This window comes from Aspergillus pseudotamarii (genome assembly GCF_009193445.1).
Source record: "Aspergillus pseudotamarii strain CBS 117625 unplaced genomic scaffold BDV38scaffold_76, whole genome shotgun sequence".
NCBI lineage: Eukaryota > Fungi > Ascomycota > Eurotiomycetes > Eurotiales > Aspergillaceae > Aspergillus > Aspergillus pseudotamarii.
In genome coordinates this window covers 94,002-106,668 of record NW_022475090.1, presented here as the reverse complement: position 1 = coordinate 106,668, position 12,667 = coordinate 94,002, and the positions used below count along the sequence as shown (strand labels likewise).

Genomic DNA, 12,667 nt, shown 5'->3' with positions numbered 1-12,667 from the left:
AAAGGAGTGGATCTGATCATCATGTTTAGAGGCTTGGAGGTGATCGACGCGCCAATAAGCATGACCTATAGATGGCTGATCCCATACAGAAACCGCCCTTGGACTGCCGATTACGAGGCTGAATGGATAAATTTTGGAATGCTGTCTCCATGCCATGCATTCTTTGCATTCCCAACCCCTCCAACACCAATGTTGACACAAGGTGCCCAACTCACAACGGTGTGCCTGGTTGCCACGCAATTGATCCTTCCTATGTTACCTGTATAGGGCAGAGAGATGCTGAGATCATAACCTTGCCCCATTGTCCGACAACTAGCTAGCGTTAGTCATGGTTCAGAATCTAAATGTCACTCCGGACGCACAAATCCAGCCTCTATTCCTGCAGGCTTTTAATTATGCCGACAAAACCAATACCCTGAGGCTAGAGGACTGGCTCTCGATCCTGACGCTCTGTTTGTCTCCCTTGATTGCCCATGTTCTTTCGGGTGTTCCGACCGTGGTACGACGATGCCCGAGTCCCCCGACGTGGCTCGACACGCTTTGCCTATACAATCCCACCACCATCCTATGGCGATACCTCGCCATTGTGGAACGCCGAGTGAGATACCGACATCATTGGGATGCAGCGGACATGGCAGCCACTAATGCGCTCTTTTGGACGTCACACGGCTTCGATGGCTCCGAAGACATGATGAGGCAGAGCCGAAGCTTCTGCGCGCGCATCCCACGTCATCACCGCACGGAAATCTGGTCAATAGATTCTATTAAGACTGTCATCATCACTCTACAGGGTATCCAAGCCCTCGTCGTTCTGGTTCGCGGTGTGCTAGCGTTAGCCAATATTGGCAATCAACCGTACAACGCAACCATCTCTATGAGCACTATTTTTTACCCTCTTGCTGTTATCGGTCTCCTTCGGCTGTTCGCTGCCCCCTGGTTGACCGAGGATTATGCCTACCAGGAGCACGAAACGTATGAGAGTAACAGGACTTTGGCGCAGCATATCACGCATCCTCCTTCTTCGGATGGCGCTTCCTATGCTGCTGTTCCTACCGGCCCTGACACCAAAAATGCGACGTCCTCAAATGCATCACTGCTACCCAGGAGCTCGATGGCTGTCTGTGATCAGTCGCCCGATGTTTATACTCGTCCTAAGGGACTCCATCTTCCCACTCTGGCGGTTGTTGTGATCGTGCGTTGCTGCTATCTTGGCCTCTTATGTGTCATCCTGGCTATATCTGTGTGCTATATGATCCCGTACAATGGGGCGAGTGAGATGCTGACGCACGCAACGTCCTCAGCCGTTCTTTGGCTTCTTATTTTCATGTATATTGTGTTCAATCTGGTTTCTATCATTCTCTTCGTCATTTACCTCATCCAGCGCGGCCGGGACACAACGACCGTCATCCCATGCCTTCGTACATGGTGGTACCGGGCTTATACGCTGGTCTTCATTGCAGCCGCCGTTGCGTTGATCGTTCTTTCTGGGGTCTACACGCGGCGAACATCATGCGGGCAGCTGACCGTTTTCCCACCCTTGTTTGATCAGCAGGTATGCAATGGTACGCCCATGCAGGTAGACAAGGGTACGGGACCGTTCGGGATAGTCACTCAAGCGCCAGGTCTCACGCCAGAGACTTGGATCTTACCATTGGAGGGATGGTGCTCTGGGACCTTGACGGGTGAGATTTTCCCAGTCGTCTCTGTTTCATGATGTGTTTGTAAAGATCTTGTAGAATGCTGGCTGGACGGGACTCCAGTATATACGAATATGTGTAATGTCATGACTAAGAATAAAAAACACAGAACATTGACTTCTAATCGCAACTCCTGCGACGTATATACTAATGTTCTATCTGTTTGTATATATACTCTGCTAAATCGTAGCTATAGAAGTAATATCAACTGGTAGCTGTGCTTCGCAGAGCTGCTCAATGACCCTGGCACTGGTTCAATTCAATTAGCTCATACCAAGTGCTATAAATCACAGACACTCGGTGCATGAACAGTCCTGCAGTCTATTCCCGGTTACAGTGATCACACCTAGTTAAGCTTGCTTCCAGTAATGTTGGGCTTGAACCCAGGAGATATGGGATATGCTGGAAACTCCCAGCGAACACTCCTTCTCAGTAACTGGTACTCCAATCCCTTATCACCTGCATTCATATACATAAACTTTGTATAGGGCACCGTGGCATAATATGAAAAGGACATACCGGCTGGGACAAACGCCACATCACCATGCAATAAATGCACCAACTCATAACCCTGTACCTGGAAAGCAAGCTGGCCCTCCTCCATTTGGAGGGCAAAGTGATGCGGCAATATCGCCGTTGAGACGGGCTCATTACTCAGCTTACTGGACATGATAATGGTTCCCATAGTAAAGTTCCCTTCTGTTTGAGCGGGGGTTGCGAGCGGCTGGATAACCTTGTACCCAATGTCAGTGTTGAGATACTTAGGCCCGTAATCTTTGGCAACGAAGTATGGAGTTGTTGGATCGTCGGGTGGGGTGTTGGGCCCATCATGCCAGGACTGCTTGGTTTCACCAGCCGTACCATTCACAAAGTCGCGCCTCGGGACATACTCTTCCTCTGGTGCTGCGTATAGATCCAAGGAGACGAGGCGGTCGTATTCCTGAGGCGTCATCGGTCCGAAGGGGGAAGGATCATCTAGAATGGGAACGTAAGGTGAGCTGACACCGCGGGTGTCGTGGTCACCTTGGCTGAAGACATTGAAGAGTTTCTCAAAACCGCCAGGGTGGAAGACATGCGTAAGTTGCGAGTCAGGATCGACCAACTGGAATGTGTGGATGGAGCCCGGGGGGATATTGCCGTAATCACCTGGTGTAGCAACGCGCGCCTCGTGGCTGGAATTGGTGGCATTTTTCTGTCCCCAGAGCTGACAACGGCCACGGGTACAGTAGAGATGCTCATGTGTCAAGCCATGAGTGTGTGGCCGAGCTGATAGCCAGCCTGAAGCTTTTCCGTTATGTTGCAGCAGGGAAAAGGCACCGTCAGACGAGTTGGCGGTGATGGAGAAGCGGATCGTTTGGGACGAGGTAAGTTTGATGGCATCACCCTTGTATTTCGGAAGGACATATGGACGCACAAAATCGGGCGCCGTATCGACGATGATGCTGCTATTAGAGGGAGGGCCTTCTGTCGCAGCAAAAGGGGTGAGCAAGATAATGGATAGCATCCATCCGAAGAATGGGCTCTTCATCTCTGCTAGTATTACAGGATGTGCAGCATATAATGAGATAATGAGTATACAGTGGATAGTGAGAGAGGATGACCACGGTGGCATGGTCAGGAGGGGTATTTTATAGGGAATATGTGAGCTACAGTGATCACGACTACAGTGATATGTGGGTTTCGTGATTACAGGACACACAGGCCCGCTCGATGTACAAATGATTTCCTGTATTGCTCCTTGGCACAACTTGAAACTATCATCATCCGATGGAGGCAGATTGGGGAATCTTTACGACAAGCAAGCATATTCACTTAGCCACGCCTCTATTCTATTTGCTTCAGGTTCGTTGTACAGCAAGATACTCCTGTGAGTGTCATAACCCACTTTTCGAAGTTGGCACTGCGCCATTAAGGCGTTGATCAACTCAATTGTAGCTCGTACCATACATCCATGAACCTACTGAGAGATGGTGGTCTAAGGAAGTGAGATACAACGATCAGCTCACCACTCAGGTCATGTAGAGTGCTTAGCAATAGTTTACAGTCAGTAGGAATTAATTCCGCTCCAGACCTTCAATTAGGTATCCGCATAGTAGAATTATTTAGCTTCAAACCCTGCATACGTCAAAACATGTGGATCATCTTTACATACGTTAATCTGATTATCAATCGCGAGCTAGGCTAGGTGGCAAAATACGCGGGAAATAGAGGGCCAAGAAAGAAGGATAGCCAAGAAGTTATCTCAAATTCTAGAACAATTCTTTTTTTTTCCCGCCGGATCCTTTCATATCCTAGTATCCTAAATCATCCCATCTGTGGAGCCAGGACTGGAAATCGTTTCTAGAACCTGGCCTAGTTCTAGAGAACTTTTCAAGCCGGATATTAACCCAGCAATGATGTCCAACACTTCTGGTTAGGTGACAAGGCTTGCCACTATTACCACACCCCAGGAATCTTCATATGCGCCCCTCGCGTATGCCCTGTGTAAGGCAGCAATTAAAATCCACGCGCTGCTGAATTAAACCTTGTGGTGTGCCAAATACCATGGTTGTACTGCCCCTTCTAGACCACGGATCCGTTGGCAGTTTGGCTACAACTTTAGAGCCCCTGATGCGCATCTTTCTATCTCTATTCTCCTGGCATTCAGAGATCCACATGTGTCATGAATCAGTGAATCACTGGTACAAACTAGTCTGAAGAATGGCTACATCGCATTTGCAACTAATTTATAGATTTCCTTCTGCATTTTGGTCAACGGGGGAAGTTTTCAACGCTTCCAGCTGAATCTACTCAACGTAGGTTGAACATACTATTGTAGTCCCGCAGACTCCCTTCGTATGATCCAATTTCGGAGACAGTTTTGACACCAATCGTGTAAGCAAAGAACCTTGATATTCCGACTCTAACCATTGTAATATCTAATCTGTCTAATAATCTATCTCTCCACTGTACGACATGGTACCGTATATGTCGGGACACAAACGATATAAAACCAAAAGCCAGTATAAACATTCCCGATGCCTAGTTCAGCACCGAAGGTTGGGCCTCAAGCAACGAGACGTAACATCTATAAGCCCTTACGCCTGGATTACTTTAGCAATTTCAGCACCTGGTGCGTGATATCGACCAAGGGAAACTGGGTTCGGTTGCCTGCCAAAGTCCCGGGCACTTTCTCATCAAGGAAGAATTCGGTGACGGAGTACAAACTGCCGCCAATCTCGACATTGTCGACCGAAAATCCGTTCTGAGAGACATATAGGTTGGGGACTGTTCCCACCATCTCCGCACTAGTCCATAGTCCATCAGCTGAGCGGAGCACAACAGTTCCGTCCGTGGAGTCAGAAACCAACAATACTGTGCCGTTGAATTGCTTTGGGAGGAGGATTCCATCCAAGCTATTACCGATCCTAGTCGCATTGCTGCCCTTCAGAGGAACATGGATTTTGTGTCCCACTTTCTCAGTCATGTTGAAACGGTACAGCTGTCCATCCGAGCTATCAGTACTAAGCAGTATGTCACCGCTGGTAGCAAGTCCTGAGAGGCCCGCTACTGTTTGGTTGGGCTGAGGTTGCAAGTACCAAGGAATGACAGTTGAGCCATTGGGACCGACCTTCACGATGCTCGTCGGGAAACTACCGACGACAAAGGTATTGCCGTGAGTGTCATGAGCAGCGTCTTGGTAGCCGCCGTACACACCATTCGTTACTTCAGTGAGATTCTTTCTCCAAAGGACCTGACCATGGCCTGGATCAACCTTCACCAAGAAGTTATCGCCTGATATGTCCTGGCCTTGAGTGTCAAAGGCAGCACCAGCATCCACGATGACCGAGAGTAGGCCTTGAGGATCCACCACAACACCACTCATGTGAAGCATTGGGTCTCCAGAGAGTCCCGGCAGATATATAGTATCTACTATTTCTTTCTTGTAGGGATCGTAAACAGCGACAGTGCTATTGTAGAGGGCACTGAAGATAGAAGCATCCAGGATCAGTTCATGCCCAGCGGTAAAATAATGTCTCTTACAGGAATACGTACCTTAGGTAGACTAGACAGTCATTCTCATTGAAGTCGGCATGCTCCGGGTATAATTGGTAGGCATTGACAGTGATGTTGCCAGTGAGAGACGGGCATCCAGACTTGGCAGCATCTGCGGCATGGTTAGCTTCTTCGTCGGAAAGAAAGGCATACATTCCTGTGTGGAAGTTTCCAAAGCAGGTACATCACAGTACTGTTGCGGAGAGCACTTCATCTTCTTTTGAACTTACCAGAGGATAGCGTAGAAACTTTAGGAGTGTCATGAACGCTGGGGCCATGATTCCCAATGTTGCCCAACACATCCGTACTTGGACTATGATTTATACCTGGGTTGTATATCGGCGTATTGTTGTAAGAGCGCAATCGTCCACTTCGGAAAGCGGACGCCGGTATTCTGGCGTGTGCGGGAGCAATATTGCACCCAAGTAGGAGCATCGAAAAGATGAATGCTTGAAGTGATTCATTCATGGTGGAGCTTGATTTGGGCGAATGAATGAAGTATTGTCTTGACAGTTGGTCATGCGTATAGGAAATTGTCCAAACCACACCTGAGAAGTTCCAGCCTTATATATGTCCATTGCTAGAGGTAAATTGCAATGAGTCTATGGACCCAGTGCAGCGATTCTAATTCTAGACTATTCTCAACGTTGAGCATGCAACACGCCAAGCAAGGAGCTTAACCCAGGGTGTGATCGTGGACACTAGCTACGCATCAAGACCCTGGATCTAGAAGCTTGGAATCCCCTTTTTACATTTTTTTGCGCCCATATGCCATTAAGCAATTTACATACCCATGGCAATGCTTAGGCAGCGATAGCTAAAAACAACGTTTGGAATCTCGCCGCACCCTATGTACACCTGGTGTCGCCCTTTTTGAGTGTAAATCACTATCTCTACTCTCGGTCTCTAAATCATGGGTTGCCGAAGATCATCATTCTGCCCTATCTAGCTCTACTGTCTTGAACCTCTAGCGGTGCTGGTTGTGCATCGTCCATTGCATTTTACCCTAGAATGAATCTAGTCTCGTTAAAGTGATCAAAATTGATAGGAGAACACAGCCACCCTCAGCTAGGCTCGTTGTTCTTAGAGTAATATAGACTTTTGGCGTGAAGGTTGCCCTGTTTAGCGGCTCATGGCTAGTTTTCCAGACTCGGTATTCTTGACGTTCATAGCAAAGTTAGACCCCATGTGGATCTTGTCAACCTAGAATGCTTTTTTTGAAACAGAGTGTGGCTGAGGTTGCATTAGGGATCCACAGTATCCTCAGATCCATATATTTTTCCATTCCGGAGTATATTTTCAAATTTTGCTTACAGAGCATTCGCGGAACCAGACCGCACTTGAGGTCCCACTCAATAAGGCTCCGGTTAGGGTCAACATTGAGAGAAACGGTTCACTCAATCTTATCCAATCGTTTTCTGCAACGTTTTACGCTATTTTAAGTTTGGGAGGAAGTGATGTTATGTCTTGACGCATCTATCCTCTACCAATGACACGCTGTCACAGTAACACATAGGACCGAATGTCCGACTCAACTATTCACACGAGGGATATATATGACAGCAATTTGTGGCTCCCATTTTCAGGGAAGCAGGTCACTGGAAGAGACATCAGTCTGAATACTACATCACCTCGCTATCATTACAGATGAAAGGTGTGCTGTAACGAGTGTTGCTATGCCGTTATAACTTCGGGATATGCAGGGCAGCACGCCTGTCAATTAGGTACAGATCAGCATAACCACTGAGCAGAGTATAGATGTACTACCTCACCGTTTGGGCGCTTTGGTAGTACAAATATCATCATGGCACTAGGGTCAACTCGCATTAATATGATCTCCAACTCCTGGTAGTTTTAGGCCAAAAAGCCACCGGTTGATAAAGCTTCGGTTTTCCACCTTCGCCACGAGGGTCAATGTTATGAACTCCATTGGATGGCCAATGGTCTTGGAGTAGGCTTTGGGTAGGCATCGCAGAGCTGGAGTCTATCAATCTTAATAGTAGGGTGACACACGGGCCATCTTCTGACAGGTCTACGCCTTGGACGCTTCAAAGGCCACAAAGCAGCGGTTCACCGGGCGTCAAACTTCCTCTAAGTACAAACTTTCGAGTGCCCCGTTCAACAGCAGCACCCTCTTACTCAGTATATATAGACAACAACTATAATCTGAACTCCGTTATTTAGGATAGTCCATCTCCCGGCTACAGCATTTTTCACATCATTTATCTTCGCACCCGCCTTATCATCTCGTTTTGCCTCCTATGAGCTCTTCAACCAGCATCAATTATCCCACCATGAAGACCAGTCTTATCTCCATAGTAGTCCTTGCCGCAGTCATCACTGCGGCTGTTGAATCCGGAGGTCACTATAATACAAGCGATCTTCCCGAGATCGTGGTTACGCCTCCGAGTAATGCCAATAGGCCTAGTGGCAACACCATCGGGCCGAATAATGATAACCTACTGGGGCAAAATCGGATACTCTACGGTGTAGGTCATGAGAACAATGCGATTATAAACCCCGCAGCTAATGTGCGAAAGATATGCGATATTAGGACGCGCAAGTCGACTTGCAAAAGGAAAGTTAGGGACCAATGGGTTAGCATCAAGTGTCGTAATAAGGTGAGAGGGCTCTCCAGGCTATTTCCTGCCAGACATATGTGTTAACCCAGAAAGTGCACGGAGGGGTCCTGTCGCTTTGACTCGTCGCAGCGTGATGAGCCTGCGGAGTGCAGCATTCCCAAACAAGGATGATGCTTTCCCGGCCATTCCAAAGTATAAAAGGGAGAACCATTGACGAAGACACTGACGTAGATCTTAAGGAGAAAGAAGGTTTTATCATGGAATCTCTGACATACTCAAGTTTCAGGCTATGATGGTGTGACCTAGGCATGTTTCATCATTGTCAAGGCTGGCCGTTGTATCCAACCGTTGATAATCCCCAGAGGACTTGCAAGGCGTCTGTGTGTCATTGGCATAGGCATGTACTTTATACCAAATGTCTCAAAAAGGACGGTGGTCCTCAAAGCTATGATATCTACCGATATCACTTCCACTATTGTAGCCGTGGTAACAAGCTAAGGGTTCTAATTTTCGTAGTTTTTCGAAATGCTCTTACATATAGCAACGCCAAATAGGAGGAGAAGAGCGTATTCAGAGTGTCCATCGCCTAACTGTCCCTATGTAGTGAAATTAGTTCTCAATATACTAATTCCGACGGTAATACGCAAATCCTTATGCTTATATTCTTCTCAATATAAAGATGTCACCATTCTCGCAACCGCACCTCAATAACATCCGCTGCAATCAATGCCCTATGGCCCACAAGTCAACCATTTCTACCAGACATCTGATAATATCGCTTCGCGGTCGCGCGTCGAATACGCTTTCCATACATGATCATGCCCAACAATGTCATTGTGACTCCCAGGCTGATAAACCCACAGGCGACAAACATCTTCGTCAAGCCGCTTTGTTCCATCCAAGGGCTGATGGCAAATGGTATGCCAATGCTAAAAGCATTGCGAAGGAAGGCCACACCCGTGAACGCATCGCCTGTTATCTGATCACTTGTTTAGCATGAATCAGCAGTGAGGGACACGTCAAGCTGCGGCTTACCTCCATATAACTATCGATAACTAAAGTTAGACATGCATCACTGATGCTGCCGAGGCCGAACCCAAAGAGTGCTCCTCCGATACTGGGTAAGATCCAGTGCATACCCTGCAAGATGTCAGTCCACCGCTAGGTATAGAGCACAACGATTTGATAGAAAGGAAAACGCGGGACAGATCCATCCGCGATCAATCGTCAAGAAATAAGGAAGGGAGGTCGCCTTTGCGAGACATACCCTGTCAATGGTTACTCCAAACATAATGAGACCGCCGCACAAAGCCACTGCCGGGAGGTGTAGAATATACAGGCGCATCTCTGGCTCGTAGTATCCGGAATTTCGTCGAGAAAAGTACTTAATCGACCAGTCCCCAAGGAAGCCACCGTAAAACGAGCCGATCAAGTTGCCGATGAAGGGTCCAACACTCATATAACCGATTTGCTCGGGGGTGAACTCATATGGAGGAAGGGGGAATACAAGAGCGAGCACACTCGACAGGATTGTAAGCCATATCACTCCGCATGCATATTGCAGACCACAGCAGAGGACCGCCGGAAATGTAAAAAGGATCTTGATGGGGCGATAGAAATAAGGCCAGATGGGCTCCGGTGTATAGGTTACCAATGACAGTCTCTGAGTCCATGTCTTCATAGGGATCGTGTGATCTAATGGAGGGCCACTGACGCTTTGCTCCTCAGCTCTCGTAGCGCTTTTGATAAGTGATTTGTTGCTAGGCTCGTCACCAGAAATTTGATGCACTCCATTCACAGGCCTAGCGGGGGGTGTGACACCTTCGATCGTCGGAGTATACTTTGACTCCTCGTAAAAGACGAGAAAAAGTACAAAGATAACCGCATTGAAGATGCCCATGGTACGGTAGGACCATCGCCAACCCTGTCTTGTCGCCTGAGCCCCAGCGGCCATAGGGGTGAGAAAGCTCTAACACGATTTTAGTAGGGTGTGTACGGAAGTTGATGAATGGAGCCTTACTCCAACCATCATCATAGTCATGTACAACGCATTCATTCCGCCCCGGTGATGCACAAAGAAGAGGTCTGCAATCTGATGATATGAGTTGTAAGCCCATCGTTCCTGGGAAGAGGCTACTGGGAAGCTCACAGTGATCTGAGCAATAGCCTCATTCGTTGCTCCAGCGAGGCCCTGTAGGAGGTTGGTGATATATAGCTCCGCGAGGGTTTTAATCTCTGCTCCCCAGAAGGAGGTAACCAGCATGAGTGCCGTGGAGATTAAGTACACTGGTCGTCGGCCAAACTTCTTCGCAAAGGGAATGAAAAATACACATCCCATTGCGAGTCCAACGAAGTTAACCGACATAGCATTGTTTAACTGTGCGTAAGTAACGTCTAAGTCGACCACCATCAACTGCCAGAATATCTGTTGGATGGAGAGTCTATTCAACGAACTCTGTTAGTTTCTTCATTCATGGCAAATGAGACATTAGGGGACCACAGACGCTGTGAAAATAAGACAGGTTACTGCTAGTACGAGGGTGAAATTGCATGCCTTGCGTGCAGTGCTCCAATTCTGGATTCCCCATCAATAGGCGGCGTTCCTGTCGGGGAGGCCAGACTTACCAATGGCTCGTTAGGGTCGCTGGATGGAAATGGACTCAGAACAATACCTCGTCGCCCCTGAGTCTCATCTCTATCATTATCTACATGTATGTCAGAGGATTTCTCGTCGAAGTAGAAAGGACCTTTTTACCTTTGATAAGAAGAACAGTTCCCGGGGGAGCATCATGATTGGTTAAAGCAGTTCCGGACACGTCGCCGTCTGCCATCAATATCTGCTGCTGAATAGACGTAGTATACACTGGAAACTGAAGGTTTGTGCTGTTCGATCTCAGATTACTTCAAGGACTGGCATTCATAATAAACAATCTGCCCATGGATATTCTGGTCTCCTATCTGGCCCCGTTGCCACTAGGATATGACTGATAAGAGCTTGATGCCACAAACGCAAGCATTGAAATGCGGGGAGGCCAATAGAGATCGGCAACTGATAAAGCCCCCGACGTAACCCGGGTCTAGGCAAAGGTTAAATGAACTTATTTCATGTAGAAAAGGCTGGGAAGCCGAAGTTGGGTCGACCTGCCTAAAGCGGAATCGCTTCAGAGATATCTCTCGAGTCGATCATCCACGGCTCTTCTTCCATTTGTTCATTACGCCGAGCTCGCAGGTTTGGAGATAAATAGCTGTAATATGCGCCTCGATACAGGTCTGCGCAGTATTTCGGCATCTACGGTTGATATGAAAGCCGTACTCGAGTGTTAAAGGGCTCTCTGCATATAGCAATATCGGTTCCAGAGAACGGCAACATTCCATGTGCACCAGCTATCAATTTTATACTTGGATATAGGATCACATGGCCCGCCAATCCTCTTTAGCACTATTCGAAACACAGGACGGTAACACATTCTCATTCGACCGGAGAGCATAATGGCCAACACGGTATACTCACAGCTCTCCTTTCTAGACCCTTCGTCCGTATCGGCGGTCGCTCAGACGGTAACCCTTTCGTTCGTCGGAGATCCCTTGATCCGATGGCTGCGTCCTAGAGCAGCCCCCTGGTCAACACAACAGCATGAAACGAACAAATGGCAATATCGTCGCGTACAGCAAGCAATATTAGAAGGCATCGTGCTCCGATCTGCACCAGCAACACAGTTGGCACAGGAGATTCCGATAGGAAGCCAGCAAAAGAATATCCCAGGGTCTATCCGCGGAATGAATGACGGGAATGAGGGACCTGAAGCAGGAACAGTGGCTTTCGTATTTCCCCCAAAGAGTCGACACACATGGACATTGAGCAAAATGGTCCTTGCAGTGAAACTGTGGTTCCTGAGCTGGTTGGACCCAGTCTCAGACCACGGGGCTGATGAAAAGGTATGCGGTTATCGCTCCACCCTATTCAACAGATTGAGGATGTTTTCCTAAGCCTTTGCAGCGCGTCGAAATCCTGCTCGGCGCACATGACACGGCGCTGAAGATGATAACAAACCGATACAATATCCAAGACGCTTGGTATTTAGAAGTCATAGCAGTTCATCCCTCCCTTCAGGGGCGAGGGTTAGGCAAAGTTATGATGGAGCGCATCCTGGATTACGTTGGCCATGCGCCAATCGTTCTGGAATGTACAGCTGAGCGGAATGTAGGGTTTTATACCACATTTGGGTTTGAGGTTGTCAAGAAAGTCGAATTGGCTGACAATGGTGGAGCTGTCAGTTGCTGGTTCATGCTACGGCGAGCGACGCAGAAGGAAGACATTGGTTCATAGTAGTTACCAGTTTCATAGCTGCTCAG

At 48.0% G+C, this 12,667-nt stretch overlaps 6 protein-coding genes across 6 annotated transcripts; 3 read left to right on the top strand and 3 right to left on the bottom strand.

Annotated features, from left to right (window-relative positions):
• Positions 1-328: 328 nt before the first annotated feature.
• On the top strand, positions 329-1,743 carry BDV38DRAFT_296612 (uncharacterized protein; the record flags this gene model as incomplete). Its single annotated transcript, XM_032062968.1, has 1 exon — positions 329-1,743. The coding sequence occupies one exon, from the start codon at positions 329-331 to the stop codon at positions 1,712-1,714; it is 1,386 nt and encodes a 461-aa protein (XP_031908878.1). The 3' UTR covers positions 1,715-1,743.
• A 300-nt stretch (positions 1,744-2,043) lies between these two features.
• BDV38DRAFT_274820 (RmlC-like cupin domain-containing protein) lies at positions 2,044-3,225 on the bottom strand (the record flags this gene model as incomplete). The annotated part of the gene is made up of 1 exon (XM_032057911.1): positions 2,044-3,225. The coding sequence occupies one exon, from the start codon at positions 3,223-3,225 to the stop codon at positions 2,044-2,046; it is 1,182 nt and encodes a 393-aa protein (XP_031908877.1).
• A 1,212-nt stretch (positions 3,226-4,437) lies between these two features.
• Positions 4,438-6,256, bottom strand: BDV38DRAFT_260287 (uncharacterized protein). Its single transcript, XM_032055894.1, has 3 exons — positions 5,963-6,256; positions 5,733-5,844; positions 4,438-5,662 (listed from the first exon to the last, which is right to left on the bottom strand). The coding sequence occupies exons 1-3, from the start codon at positions 6,198-6,200 to the stop codon at positions 4,786-4,788; spliced, it is 1,227 nt and encodes a 408-aa protein (XP_031908876.1). The 5' UTR covers positions 6,201-6,256; the 3' UTR covers positions 4,438-4,785.
• Positions 6,257-8,026: 1,770 nt separating this feature from the next.
• BDV38DRAFT_287407 (uncharacterized protein) lies at positions 8,027-8,485 on the top strand (the record flags this gene model as incomplete). Its single annotated transcript, XM_032060860.1, has 3 exons — positions 8,027-8,221; positions 8,273-8,353; positions 8,408-8,485. 3 exons carry the CDS (start codon positions 8,027-8,029, stop codon positions 8,483-8,485), a joined length of 354 nt encoding a protein of 117 aa, XP_031908875.1.
• Positions 8,486-8,808: 323 nt separating this feature from the next.
• Positions 8,809-11,145, bottom strand: BDV38DRAFT_296604 (putative MFS transporter; the record flags this gene model as incomplete). The annotated part of the gene is made up of 8 exons (XM_032062967.1): positions 8,809-9,293; positions 9,350-9,454; positions 9,582-10,283; positions 10,335-10,406; positions 10,464-10,755; positions 10,819-10,889; positions 10,940-11,019; positions 11,070-11,145. 8 exons carry the CDS (start codon positions 11,143-11,145, stop codon positions 9,060-9,062), a joined length of 1,632 nt encoding a protein of 543 aa, XP_031908874.1. The 3' UTR covers positions 8,809-9,059.
• A 584-nt stretch (positions 11,146-11,729) lies between these two features.
• Positions 11,730-12,641, top strand: BDV38DRAFT_274817 (GNAT family N-acetyltransferase; the record flags this gene model as incomplete). Its single annotated transcript, XM_032057910.1, has 3 exons — positions 11,730-11,772; positions 11,997-12,250; positions 12,312-12,641. The coding sequence occupies 3 exons, from the start codon at positions 11,730-11,732 to the stop codon at positions 12,639-12,641; spliced, it is 627 nt and encodes a 208-aa protein (XP_031908873.1).
• Positions 12,642-12,667: the final 26 nt, after the last annotated feature.

Excerpts from the sequence above, each read along its gene's own strand:
- BDV38DRAFT_260287 (XM_032055894.1), bottom strand. The coding sequence starts at position 6,200 with ATGAATGAATCACTTCAAGCATTCATCTTTTCGATGCTCCTACTTGGG. Across the intron at positions 5,845-5,962 it reads AGTTTCTACGCTATCCTCTG|ATGCTGCCAAGTCTGGATGC; the intron begins GTAAGTTCAAAA and ends ACCATGCCGCAG. Across the intron at positions 5,663-5,732 it reads GACTGTCTAGTCTACCTAAG|TGCCCTCTACAATAGCACTG; the intron begins GTACGTATTCCT and ends TTCTATCTTCAG.